Below are 14,632 nucleotides of genomic sequence, written 5' to 3'. Positions count from 1 at the left end.
ATGTCTTTCTCCTGTCAGAATCACTTTGTGATGCCCATTTCAACTCCCTACATCTCTGAAAAGAGGCAACCTGTTGATCTCTGTATTTCAGATTGTCCGAAGATACATCAAGGATTGGCTTGAGAGAAAGAAGCCTCCTTTTGGTGCTATCAGCAGCAGTGTACTCCTCATGATCATCTACACAACATTCTGTGACACGTTCTCTAACCCAAATATTGACCTGGATAAATTCAGCCTTGTTCTCATACTGTTCATAAGTAAGTTGGAAAATGGGATAGCCTGGCTATCCCTCAGTGTCCTCAATAGCAACGCGTAGCACTGTGTGTTCTCTAAATTCATGTCTAGTGTTAATTTGACTAGAAATGAATGCTTAATTTTATTTTACATTTACTCAGTGACTTTATTCTGTTCTTTTAAAATACATCGGCTTTACACTTATATCGTAATTTCCTTTGTTTTTGCGTCTGCTGCCCCATTTTCTGATTTATAGTAGTTGATGTCAGGTGAGAGAAGCCTTAATTCCTGTCAGATGCAAATGTTAGATTAAGCACTGTGTCACCAATTTAGTTTATTATAACTTTAAACTGATCTTACCCCTTATTGTGATTTAAAAACAGGATTTATAATATATGATACTATTATTTCTAAGTATAATAACTTGGCTGCGTTGGTTAAAATATGAATATTTACATCATATTTTCTAATAAAATTTACCCAAAATAATATCATTTCATTTTGAGAAGCAGCAGACTATAAAATGCAGGAAACTGCTAAAGCTCAAAAAGCAACCTTTTGTTCTATTTATCCTGTTATCCCAAAGACAACTGTTACTAATGTTGTAATATCAAAGAATCTTTTGATATTCTAAAGTATATTGTATGCTACTGCATTTGTGATATTTGTAGAAATATTCACAGTATAAACCAGCTCTTTCTAAATTGACCAAATTAAATAACCAAATCTTAAAGAGGCTTTAGGTTTTCCCTCAATAACAAAGACTGTTTCTGGGGATATCATCAATAAGAACAGACTGAGTCCCACTAATTTAAATGATTCTTTCAATTTAGCAAGGCATGCTTGTTTGGTTTATTTGTTTGTTTTTCTTTTTTAGTTCCTATAAGTTTTAGATAAAACAAGTATACCAATAAGTATGCTACAAATACTGCTTTTAGAGTGCTAATTTAGATTCAATCTTTTTTTCTTCAGTATTTTCTATCCAGCTGAGTTTTATGCTTTTAACTTTCATCTTTTCAACAAGGTAAGTGATTCGGTATCTCTTGTTATTAGTTTTCTAAATGAGGAATCATGCTGTCTACTTGGCTACTATGCCACTATACACTTTTATATTTTTTTCTCCTTTTACATATGTTTTTCTCCTGTCTCCCTGACCATTCTGCCTCCCTTCTGCCACCTTCAAATTGTAGACGTTACAAAGGGTCTTTCCTTGGCCTTATCTTGTCTATCCACATTGAGTGCTTAGGCAGGCCCTTCCATTCTACTGGCTTGAGCTGTTAGCTTCATACTGATGATTTTCAGGTGCAAACCATCCATTGCAATGTTTTTAACTGAGTTTGAACCCTATGTTTCATTTACCATTTAGATATCTTTACTCGACTGTCTTAACAAGACCTTAGACTCAAGATATTCAAAATGGAGTCATGTTTTTCCCAAAAACTGCCTCTTTCTCTTCTTTCCTTATTTTTAGTGAACCACCATCCTCAAAGTTACTCAAGCTGGAATCCTTCACATCATTTTTTTTTTAATTTCCCGATCCTACTTCTGTAATATTTTTTCTGCTCCAAAAGCCACTTCCTTAATTCAGGCTCTTGTTGCCTCTTTCTCTCTAGGCTATTTCAATGGATATCTTACTGATAATTCCATTTCTACACCCAACTTTTGTTATGCATTTCATAGTGCTTCCAATGACTAGAATTCCGATCATGGCTCTCTGGTTCAGATATCTTCAATGGTTATCCAGTGCCTATAGAATGAAGTTTATTTTGGGGGACAAGGTCATCTAGTCTATTTTCCAGTCTCATGAACAACTACTAGTATTCATGCTGTCTAAGCTTTAGGTTGATGTAAAATCTTTGCTGCTCCCTGGAAAGACCTCATGCTTTCTCATTTCTGTCCCTTGCTTAGGCAGTCCCCATATCCAAATTAATCTCCATGTCCTGGTTCCTCCTTCCTGTTCTTAAAAGCTTACCTCAAATGCAAATTTTTCCACCTTTATTATACGTTACAAATATTACTTGAACTTTTGGTTAGAGAAAGTTACCATGGGAATGCCACAAATAAGAGGTGATTTCAATCTTGCACTGATAACCCAAGTGTCCTCTGGGTGGTACAGTAAGCCAACCTGTATTCAGTTCAAAGAAGAAGGAAGCACTTCCCAAGAGAGTATAGAGCAAGGATTCATGGAAATGATGGGGCTTGACCTGAGCCATACAGAATGGCTAATTGTTCAGCAGTTAGAGATGCCAAGAGGGAGTTCTTGGTGGGAGAAGAAGCAATAATGCAAATGTGGACACATACAAAAATCAAGATATGGTGAGACAATAGGAGTAGAGGAAGATTAGAAATAGTAATAATAACTGGAAAGGTAGGCTTGAGCCAGATCGCAAAGCCCATGAACGCCAGGCGATAGCAGTGAGTGACCACAAGGGAAAGAGCCTATGCTGTTTATAAGGCTTGAAAAAGCGTCAGAGCAGTGGATGGTGCAGGCTCTCACATTAGGCACTTGGCTCTCACAGCACTTGGTATAGCACTAGGCTGATTGTAAACAGTCAATAAAAACTTATTGATTGATGTAATTTGAAGCATTTTCCCAAGCTAGAGATTGTGATTTATGAAGTAAGAGTAAAGCCTGGAGCCATTAAGTCACAGAGAAAATGTGACTTAATTGGGTAAGTCTGAAAGCAGGAGCTATTTTAAAGTTCTTTTTGTAAATGGCTTTTTATATCACCTTAGAAAAGACATTTGCCTTTCAGTGGCAGTTTGTTTGCTTGTCCTTGTGGCAAAAGTGATCATCAGAACCACTCCTCCTATTGGATGAGTTAGGATGCAGATATCCTGTTAGTGACTAAAAATTTTCTTGAAAAATAGAACATAGAGCAGCCACTACTGGGACTGCTAAAGGAGGCATGGGTGGCAGAAGTGTGACACCTAGTTGAACTGAAATTAAGATTTACGGCACGGAGTAGACTGGACTTTCATAAGGATCTGTAATTTTGAAATCCTTCTTTTCTTGCTTATTCTGCATTCACTGAGGTTCTGTCAGGGTTTTTGTTTTGTTTTGTTTTGTTTTGTTTTGGTTTGGTTTGGTTTGGTTTGGTTTGGTTTGGTTTAGAGACAGGGGCTTGCTCTGTCACCCAGGCTGGAATGCAGACAGGGGCTTGCTCTGTCACCCAGGCTGGAATGCAGTGATGCCATCATAGCTTGCTACAGCCTCAAACTCATGGGCTCAGGTGATCCTCTTACCTCAGCCTCCTGAGTTAGCTGAGACTACATGCAAACACCACCATGCCCGGCTAACTTGTAATTTTTTGTAGAGACAAGCTCTTGTTATGTTGCCCAGTTGTCTTAAACTCCTGGCCTCAAGTGATTCTCCCACCTTGACCTCCCCAAAGTGCTGGGACTATAGGCATGATTCACCGCAACTAGCATCTGTCAGGTTTTTAACTTCCTTGACTTACAGTCAGACCAGCACATTCTTTAATAAACGACAGCATATAGCTTGATCATTTCTCCCTCTCTGCACCCCCTCCCCGCCCTGTCCCCTGCCATAATCATCTACTAATGATTTACTTCGAATTTGTCTGAAGCCTAAATTAACTCTCACATAGCCTCATTCTCTGTTCTCAAATTCCTGGCTTGCCTGGAGAATTTCTGTACCTTTTTTTTTTTTTTTTTTTTTTTTGAGATGGAGTCTTGCTCCATCGCCCAGGCTGGAGTGCAGTGACACAATCTCGGTTCACTGCAAGCTCCGCCTCCTGGGTTCATGCCATTCTCCTGCCTCAGCCTCCCAAGTAGCTGGGACTACAGGCTCCCGCCACCACGCCTGGCTAATTTTTTGTATTTTTAGTAGAGATGGGGTTTCACCATGTTAGCCAGGATGATCTGGATCTCCTGACCTCGTGATCCGCCCACCTTGGCCTCCCAAAGTGCTGGGATTACAGGCGTGACACACCACGCCCAGCCCAAGAATTTCTGTACTTTTAGAAAAATCTGGCTGGGTGCAGTTGCTCACGCCTATAATCCCAGCACTTTGGGAGGCCAAGGTGGGTGGATCACGAGGTTAGGAGTTCAAAACCAGCCAGGCCAACATGGCGAAATCCCATCTCTACTAAAAATACAAAAATTAGCCCAGCGTGGTGGCATGCGCCTGTAATCCCAGCTACTCCAGAGGCTGAGGCAGGAGAATCGCTTGAACCCGGGAGACGGAGGTTGCAGTGAGTTGAGATCACGCCACTGCACCCCAGCCTGGGTGACAGAGCAAGACTCCATCTCAAAAAAAAAAAAAAAAAAAACAAAACAAAACTAATCATCAGAGATGGGGCGTTAGCTTTGCTACTTTGTAATACATTATTTTTTACTTTTCTCTGTCCCAGTTGCTAGGAAATGAGTTGATTCATCAAGCCAAGAGTCAGCTATCCAATGACCTAACCATTCTGCAACTTTGGGAAACTGCAAATTTAAAAAAAAATAAACAACACACACACACATTGAAAAAGCTTAGAAAAGGAAAGCAGTAATTGGAAATCTTTTAAAAATATATAAAAAGTTAAAAAGGTTGGTAGGCTGATAACTAGAGTAACAGAAACCTATATTGTCATTAGAGTGGCAAAAGAAACTGTTAATGAAGGAAAAGGAAGAAAACAAATATTTGTATATGTGTTTTAATTCTGATCAGTACATTTCCAGTGAGATATCTCAATCTGCCTTTCACCATAGCCCTGGGAGAAGCAGGATGGGAGAATGGGAAAGGGAAGCAGGCAAGGAAGATGGGGATGATCATTAATGGTAAGTTTTCTTACCATTTCAGAGGAGGCAACTAAGCCTTGGCACCCTGGGTAGCTTGTTCAGTGCCACCCAGCTAATGACGGAAGAGGTCTTCTCTGAAAACGAGCAGAGACAAAACACAGGTACAGAGGTTAACAAAGAAGAGGCCTCACTTGGAAGTTTCCTCCTCTGAAAATAGTGGGCTTAGACAGAAGTATCTCAAAGGACCTTTTCTGTTCCACATTCTGTGATTCTACTAGTAAAACCTGACATGTTTTCCTCTGTGGGTACTGCAAAGGAAGGCAAAATAAACATTATGTGGAAAACACTGATTGAAAGCTTTGTAAGAAAGAATAAAAAGACCAGTTGGGAAGAAAAGGAAATAAACATCTCAAGAGAAGGCAAAGTGATCAAAAGAATCATTAAAAACAGGATAAAAAGAAAATCAATATTAAAAAGAGATAAGGTAGAGTTAGAAAATAAATAGTAATGTGATTCCTTTCAAGAATGTGAGCAGACCCAATAGAGATGTTAATCAGTGAGAATAATTTTAGTCATTACTACTCAAATATGATGTACAGGACACTTGATTTTTCTGGGTCTTGTCATGACCTTGTACCATGAAGTCCCCCTTGACAGAGTATGGCTAAGGGTGGATTATTTACCAAGATAGCTGCTCTCACCCATTACATTTTGTAGTGTTTTTGGTTTTAATATTGTCTTTCTCAAAAGGGCAAACTTATGACCAAGGTTTGGAGCAACCAACTTACTAGTTGTGTGACTTTAGGGGAGTTGTTTAACCTACTTGTGTTTCCAGTTCCGTTTTTGGAAAAAGCAGAGCAATAACACTATCTGTTTGTATGGCTTTTCTGAGAAGGAAGTAATACTGGCTGCAACGTGCTTAGAAAAATGCTCAATAATGCTTATGCTGTGGTAATTTACCACCCTCCTGAAGAGAGGGTTAAGTGAGCATCTGCTCTATCAGCTTTCCCCGATGTACAGCGCTCCAGTCCTACATAGCTAGAGTACAAGTCAACCCTATTGAGGAGGAATATTGTTTTTAACCTTAAATGTTCCCTTTTTATGCCTTAAGGTTCTAATCCTCCTTCCCACTCATGGACTTTTTGTCAATAAGACTGTAGAGCAGTGTTACTGAGAGCAATGAGCCAGAAATCTCCCAGTGTGGCCCTAGCTTTAGCCTCCTTACCTGAAACAGAGGACAAGTAAGCGTATCTTGCAAATATCCTCTTTAGCCACATTGTGAATGCTGCTCTAGTGAGTAGCAGCCAGCGCCAGATTAATTCAGAGCCTCCTTGACCAGAGAGACTGTGACACACTGGAAATGTGCTGTAACCTTGAAAAGAACAAGATATCAAGCCGAACACAGTTTACTAAAGGAAAAGTGTAGTGCAAGACTCTAGGAAGAAAACCAAATGCATAAACCCAGATGCAGCCATGGCTGATATAAACAAGGGCCACAAAAGACAAAGTTTTTGAAGCGCTCCTAACACCACAAACGTTGCTGGACAACATCCCCTACCTAGGACAGCTGATCACATTACATGTTCTACAATCACTGGAGGGCACTCACTCCTGCATGGAAGTTTTTTTATTCATTGTTAATTGACTGTAATTTATATTCTCCAATCTGCCAATTTCAAACTTTTCTAATGTCTTTGATTCCCAGGCCTTGGAATTAACTCAAAGTTGGCTCACACTTTACAAAGAAAGTAAAATCTCTGACATAACTTGCCTCTGCTTGCCCATTCTCTACCTGAAAAATCTCCATATTTTTCACTCCCCTTGTTCACTTTTGCTTCCAGCTCAGATATGTTAGGAAATGCCCTGTTCCAGATAACTTCATTATTCTTGGCTTCTCAGGCCTCTTTGGGACCTATGTTCATCAGGTATTTCTCTCTGCCGTGTCTTCACTTTCTCTTTATAATCATAGTCAAATATCCTGTGACCTTTTTCTTCCCTTTGCCAGATTTCTTGAAAACACAGTCCTCACCACTCCAAACACGGTCCTTCTCACCACTCCAAACTCAGTCCTTCTCACCACTCCAGACAGTCCTTCTCACCACTCCAAACACAGTCCTTCTCACCACTCCAGACACGGTCCTTCTCACCACTCCAGACGCGGTCCTTCTCACCACTCCAAACTCGGTCCTTCTCACCACTCCAAGTTCAGTCTTTCTCAACTCTCCAAGTTCAGTCCTTCTCACCACTCCAAACACAGTCCTTCTCACCACTCCAGACACGGTCCTTCTCACCACTCCAAACACGGTCCTTCTCACCACTCCAAACTCAGTCCTTCTCACCACTCCAGACAGTCCTTCTCACCACTCCAAACACAGTCCTTCTCACCACTCCAGACACGGTCCTTCTCACCACTCCAGACGCGGTCCTTCTCACCACTCCAAACTCGGTCCTTCTCACCACTCCAAGTTCAGTCTTTCTCAACTCTCCAAGTTCAGTCCTTCTCACCACTCCAAACACAGTCCTTCTCACCACTCCAGACACGGTCCTTCTCACCACTCCAAACACGGTCCTTCTCACCACTCCAAACTCAGTCCTTCTCACCACTCCAGACAGTCCTTCTCACCACTCCAAACACAGTCCTTCTCACCACTCCAGACACGGTCCTTCTCACCACTCCAGACGCGGTCCTTCTCACCACTCCAAACTCGGTCCTTCTCACCACTCCAAGTTCAGTCTTTCTCAACTCTCCAAACTCAGTCCTTCTCACCACTCCAAACTCGGTCCTTCTCACCACTCCAAACTCGGTCCTTCTCACCACTCCAGACACGGTCCTTCTCACCACTCCAAACACGGTCCTTCTCACCACTCCAAACTCAGTCCTTCTCACCACTCCAGACAGTCCTTCTCACCACTCCAAACACAGTCCTTCTCACCACTCCAGACACGGTCCTTCTCACCACTCCAGACGCGGTCCTTCTCACCACTCCAAACTCGGTCCTTCTCACCACTCCAAGTTCAGTCTTTCTCAACTCTCCAAGTTCAGTCCTCACCACTCCAAACACAGTCCTTCTCACCACTCCAGACACGGTCCTTCTCACCACTCCAAACACGGTCCTTCTCACCACTCCAAACTCAGTCCTTCTCACCACTCCAGACAGTCCTTCTCACCACTCCAAACACAGTCCTTCTCACCACTCCAGACACGGTCCTTCTCACCACTCCAGACGCGGTCCTTCTCACCACTCCAAACTCGGTCCTTCTCACCACTCCAAGTTCAGTCTTTCTCAACTCTCCAAGTTCAGTCCTTCTCACCACTCCAAACACAGTCCTTCTCACCACTCCAGACACGGTCCTTCTCACCACTCCAAACACGGTCCTTCTCACCACTCCAAACTCAGTCCTTCTCACCACTCCAGACAGTCCTTCTCACCACTCCAAACACAGTCCTTCTCACCACTCCAGACACGGTCCTTCTCACCACTCCAGACGCGGTCCTTCTCACCACTCCAAACTCGGTCCTTCTCACCACTCCAAGTTCAGTCTTTCTCAACTCTCCAAGTTCAGTCCTTCTCACCACTCCAAACACAGTCCTTCTCACCACTCCAGACACGGTCCTTCTCACCACTCCAAACACGGTCCTTCTCACCACTCCAAACTCAGTCCTTCTCACCACTCCAGACAGTCCTTCTCACCACTCCAAACACAGTCCTTCTCACCACTCCAGACACGGTCCTTCTCACCACTCCAGACGCGGTCCTTCTCACCACTCCAAACTCGGTCCTTCTCACCACTCCAAGTTCAGTCTTTCTCAACTCTCCAAACTCAGTCCTTCTCACCACTCCAAACTCGGTCCTTCTCACCACTCCAAACTCGGTCCTTCTCACCACTCCAAACACAGTCCTTCTCACCACTCTAGACACAGTCCTTCTCACCACTCCAGACGCGGTCCTTCTCACCACTCCAAACTCGGTCCTTCTCACCACTCCAAGTTCAGTCTTTCTCAACTCTCCAAGTTCAGTCCTTCTCACCACTCCAAACACAGTCCTTCTCACCACTCCAAACACAATCCTTCTCACCACTCCAAACACAAGCCCTCACTACTCCAAACACAGTCCTTCTCACCACTCCAAACAGTCCTTCTCACCACTCCAAACTCAGTCCTTCTCACCACTCCAAACTCAGTCCTTCTCACCACTCCAGAGTCCTTCTCACCACTCCAAACTCAGTCCTTCTCACCACTCCAAACAGTCCTTCTCACCACTCCAAACACAGTCCTTCTCACCACTCCAAACACAGTCCTTCTCACCACTCCAAACTCAGTCCTTCTCACCACTCTAAACACAGTCCTTCTCACCACTCCAAACTCAGTCCTTCTCACCACTCCAAGTTCAGTCTTTCTCACCTCTCCAAGTTCAGTCCTTCTCACCACTCCAAATTCAGTCCTTTTCACCACTCCAAACACAGTCTTTCTCACCACTCCAAACACAGTCCTTTTTACCACTACAAACTCAGTCCTTCTCACCACTACAAATCCAGCATACATCAGCATCAACTCCTTGGCCTCCTTCCCAAGGCTCACTGAGCCTCCTCTTTAATTCTCTGTTTCCTTAATGCTCCTCTTGGTTCCATATACTCAAAATTTCCAATTTCTCTTTGATTCTTCCTTCTCTCTCAAAGCAATAATAATAATATCAATATCCCCTAGCTTGTGTTCGACATTTACATTGTGCCACATTCTTAACAAGCACTGACATTTATCCCCACAATTGATCCTAAGAGTCAGAAGGTCTTATACTCATTCTACATATGAGAAAAAGGATGGCCTGGAATTAAAATCAGGTGTGTTTGCTCCAAAAGCCTGCACTCTTGAGCTATTGGGAGGTACTATTGCACAGAAATTAACAGAAATTCTTTTCATCCTATCTCCATGTCTCTTTCCACCATCTCCTGTTTTCACTCTGATTCTTTAGGCCCTTAGAGCTCCTTGCTTCCTGCCCAGCCTCACCATCTTCAGTCTTACACCATGCTGTGTGATCACTTCTCCTTAAGAATGGATCTACTTATGTCATTCTACTGTCCCAAGTCCTTCAGCAGTTCCCCTTATCCCATCATATCAACTCCGTACTCCTGATCATGAGCCAGTGTCCCTGCACACAAGTCAGCCTGAAGAATCTGTTCTTTGCCAACTGCCCCCTACGCTCCCGTACTGCAGTCTCACTGTCCCCTATCTAAAACACACATCTGCACATATCTAAATCTATTCTTTAAGGCTCAGCTCAATTGTTATTTTTTCCCAGAAGGTTATTTGTGCTCTATCATCATCTCCTACTTTCCCTGCCAAGCTAGAGGTGATCCTTCTCTTTCAGCTGAAAGCACTCTATTTCTCTCTCCTCTCCTCTTTCTCATGTATGTCTGTAGTGCTTTCATCTCTCAGCCCATGCATTTACGGAACCTTATGGAACTCCTTCCCCATTAGGTCTACTGTGAGGAATAAAGGGATGAAGAAATATGGAAGCCATGTAATGCAATGTTTAAAAAACAAGAATGGTATTACAATATCAATATGAGAATAAAATGTAGAAACAATTAAGCCAGTCTTATTATACTCAATAAGAGTATATGGTATGCATCCATGGGGAATCCTCAACTGAAGTGAGACACCAAAAATTCAGTTTGAAAGTTATCAAGAAACAGCTTAGAAGTACGACTGGTTAGGAAGCAGAAACATGCATGCCTTTTCAGAAGAGAGACCAAAGGCCATTTTAAATATTCTCTTGACACAGGCACAGGGGATGAGGAAGCAGGGTGGGGTGATGGGGGAACCCGGGGGGGAGTTGAGGGGACTCTTCTCTCCTCCTGTAGGTATACAACAAGAAAAACAGGATGTGCAATCTATTTAGGGAAGATTTTTCTCCCAGCAAAAGTCGTGCATGGGGATGAGATTACTAAGGGAAATGATTGGGTCTCTTTCCTTAGGGAGCCTTAAAAATCAGGTACATTGTTATATCTGCAACTGTATACATGGAGTCAGTTTCTAGAACATTTTTCCATTTGCTAACTCTTCTGTCAGAGTTCAGAGCAGGGAATGAATAGACTCTATATAGTCAAATCCTGATATCCTGACTCCACAGGAAAGAATAGTTTCTAAAATATAAGGGCACAATCATAACAATGACATTTTTAACTTTTTTGGCTTTCTAAACCCTTATTATCTAAAACAGGAAATCTGATTATGACATCCAATTCCCAGTACTGACTCCCCACAACATTTAATTAGTTTTGACTCAGTGAGGTTTTTTTTTAATGTTTAACATAGTATATAACAATAGTAGAATATAGTAATTAAGAACACAGGCCTAGGAACTAGACTCTGTTTGAATCCTGGCTCTGTCACTTACTACCATGGGCCCTGAGTACGTTATACACTTCTGTGTGCCTCAGTTTTCTCATCTGTAAATAGGAACATTACATCACTTGCCTTTTGGGGTTGTTGCTTTTACATGTAAAGACATTAGAGAAGTGCCTATACATGATACTGCTCAAAAAATGATAATTTGTTTTTACTAAAATATGTGATGTTAAATCTTTTTTCATACCCTGTATTCTTAAGTGTGTGTTTGCTACCAAAAGGATGTGTTGCTCCTTGAAAAGAGCATTTTTAGAGATATATTTATCCTTTCAAGCCACTGGGTAAATTTCAAGTGGCAACCTACAGACTTAGAGTTCCTTGTTGCATTATTTTTATAATCAGTCCTGCTCCAGGGGCTGATTATATACGTGATCTTAGGCGACCTCCACCACACATTTTTACAACTGTTCTCCTTTTCATGGATAAATGACTCAGAAGTAGTTCTCTAAAAAGAAATCCAGACACTTCTGTACATTTGGGTGTAGAATTACTACTGTCACCAGGATTGATCAAAGGGATGTTAACATAAAGGTAGGTACTACATTTGATTTTGAATGTGTTAAATTGGCTTTTTATAAAAGTATTTGTCAAAATCTTTTTTTGTCCCTAGGAATAATTCGGGTTTCACACCAGCAGACACAGTGGCTATCATTTTCTGTTCTACACACAAATCCCTTACATTAGGTAAGTGATTCACAGAGTTAAAAACCATCTATTACCCTCATATAGTTACATCTTATGATTTTGAAATTCAAAGAACTCTTCAAATTAAATGGAATGGGGTGTTGTCCACACTATTAGATAAGGAACAGTAGCAAAGTGACGGTGGGTCATTGCTTTGAAATTCTGTTATTTGATTGAACAAATCTCTGTGGGCCAAAATTAACACTGTAAAACTTAGCTTAATTTATAATCATATTTTCAATTCTCATACAAGATTACAAATGTAGAATGTTAACATTAGAGCAGGGGTGGAGATGCTGTGAAAACTACTTCTAAATAGGGAATTGGCAAAAACATTGCTTTGGCAGGCCCTAGAGTTGTCCCTGGAAAAGATTAACTTATTTTCCAGCAGCTCAGAGCAAGGTGAGAATAATGTTATTACTCTAATTTGATATTGACATTAGTTTGATGCTTATTTCTGAATGTTATTTCTATAAAGAAACAATATAGTTATCATTAACTCAATCAGATTAGCACTAAAAGTGAAATAAGTATTTATTTAATGGACAAAAATGGATTAAGAAGAAAAGTGCTATTTTCTACTTAGCTTTATCCAATTAGTGGCATTATCCCAATAACCTGTTACACATCCGGAATCTATGTTTTTAGTCATTAAAAGTCATTAAGTAATAAGAAGCTTTATTGAAATATACATCAGTCACAAACTCCTTGGGGTGGTGGGCATGTTATGGCAAAAACTCATATTAAAAATCTCTCTACATTTTAGCACATGAGTCACTTAAGAGAATGAAGAATCATTACAATGTTCTTAGTCTGCTTATGTTAAGGAAATTCAGTCTGTGAACTAGAAAATGAAGACATTTCATAATGTTTTTATTAATCCCAAACATATTTGTCTGATAGTCTACTGTCAGTCTTACCAAGTTTGGAACATCATTTAGAAATTGGACAAACCCTTAGGAGCAGTTGTTATTGAGAGCTTCAGCTTATTTGAATTATATGTATATAGTCTATGCACTGCTCTATTTTTGTATCTGTGTAGCTATAATCATCATTAAACTGAAGTTGAAACAGTCTTAGAAACCATATTCCAATCCTAATTTTGTGACCTTAGACAAATCAATTAACTTCCCTGAACCTTAACCTTTTCATCTGTAGAAGGGGGAGAATAACACTCATTTTGTAAGGCTGTTGTAAAGATTAAAGTTTAAATTTGTTAAGTACCTGGCACAGCACTTGGTAGATAATAGGTAGTCAATAAATGACAAGATGTGTGCAATAATCATACTGTAAGTAGATTGATGTGGACTACATGAGAGAGCCCATCTAATAGCTTGCTGTGCTGCCTGGCACTTGGTGAGTACTCTATAAGGTGTAGCTATTCTTATTGATTACTAATAACTATGTTAGTTACAACTATGTTACCACTCCCAAGGTTCAAGTCTCCTGACCCCTGTCTTGTAGATTTTCATGTAACAAGTGTATTTTAGTTGTTGACCTCAAGGAAATCATCTTACACTTCTTTCCCATGTGTGTTATTGTCATGTACTGCCTGGTGTCTCAGGTCTTCTAAAACCAGAGGGACTTTTATAAAGTTAGTGAGTCCAGAGGCAGATGCTGCCAGACTCCTCAGATACACAGAGTGCAGGGATCGAATGAACCTGTATCGTTAGAGCATAGGCCGAACCATGGCTGCACCAAATACATTCCCACATTTCTGCAACAGGCTTGCAAACCTGACCCACTTTTTTTTTTTCTATTTTGAAGATTGTTCTTATTTTTCTTTTTTTTGTTTTATTTTACTTCAAGTTCTGGGATACTTTTAAGGACTTGCTTTTGTCAGGAAAACCAGAAAGGGTTTTCTCTGTTTCTCTGTTCTGTGCTAGAGCTGGTTGTGCTGAACAAAGAGCAAAACGCCTACTCAAGAAGCACACAGCAGTGTGATCAGTGTGCTTTTCTATAAGCAGAATATCTACCCATTCAGGGTTTTTTGTCTTTTTATTTTTCTTAAACCTAAAGTCATATTTTCTGTCCTTTGTACTCTCCAAAAGCTAATTTTCAGGCAAACAGATAGGTGCTATGAAGTAGTTGTTTTGCTAAAAAGGGTTGGGTTAAATTGGATTTCTGTTTGCTTTTGCAGTGTTCTACCATGAAATAGATCCTCCAGTATGATGCTGTACTAGTGTAATATCTATGTAATCCTTAGCTACTTTCATAACATGATAGACATACGCTGTCTTGGAATTATAAGACCTAAATACTCATCCTGGCTCTTCCACTGATACTTTCCTGGGCCTCAGTTTCCTTGGTTCTAAAATTAGGTAATTTTACTTCCAGCTCCAATATTCTGTCATCCCTTGATCATATTTGGCTTCTGTCTTACAGTCTCTTAGATAGTATTTATGAAAATGCCCTCTTTGCTGCTTCCCTTATCTCAGACAGTTCACCGCTATTTCCCCCATACAGCAAGGGATGTTTAGATGCTAATGCTAGAATGTTCTTGTTAAGCACTATAAATTCACTGTATCCATTTTCACAAGATCCAATGCATGGATC

General features: G+C 40.9%; 1 protein-coding gene across 2 annotated transcripts in view; it reads left to right on the top strand.

The window, feature by feature from the left end:
* The window catches only part of SLC10A7 (solute carrier family 10 member 7), a 268,772-nt gene that overhangs the window by 227,499 nt on the left and 26,641 nt on the right, over window positions 1–14,632 (top strand). For both annotated transcript variants that reach the window (XM_055384110.2, XM_031010511.3), the window contains exons 8-10: window positions 92–257; window positions 1,207–1,258; window positions 12,003–12,076. In XM_055384110.2, coding sequence (XP_055240085.1) covers window positions 92–257; window positions 1,207–1,258; window positions 12,003–12,076 — 292 coding nt within the window. The remainder of the gene's footprint in view (window positions 1–91; window positions 258–1,206; window positions 1,259–12,002; window positions 12,077–14,632) is intronic.

The sequence above is a fragment of the Gorilla gorilla genome, chromosome 3 (assembly GCF_029281585.2).
Source record: "Gorilla gorilla gorilla isolate KB3781 chromosome 3, NHGRI_mGorGor1-v2.1_pri, whole genome shotgun sequence".
NCBI lineage: Eukaryota > Metazoa > Chordata > Mammalia > Primates > Hominidae > Gorilla > Gorilla gorilla.
This window is presented reverse-complemented; position numbering and strand designations above follow the sequence as displayed.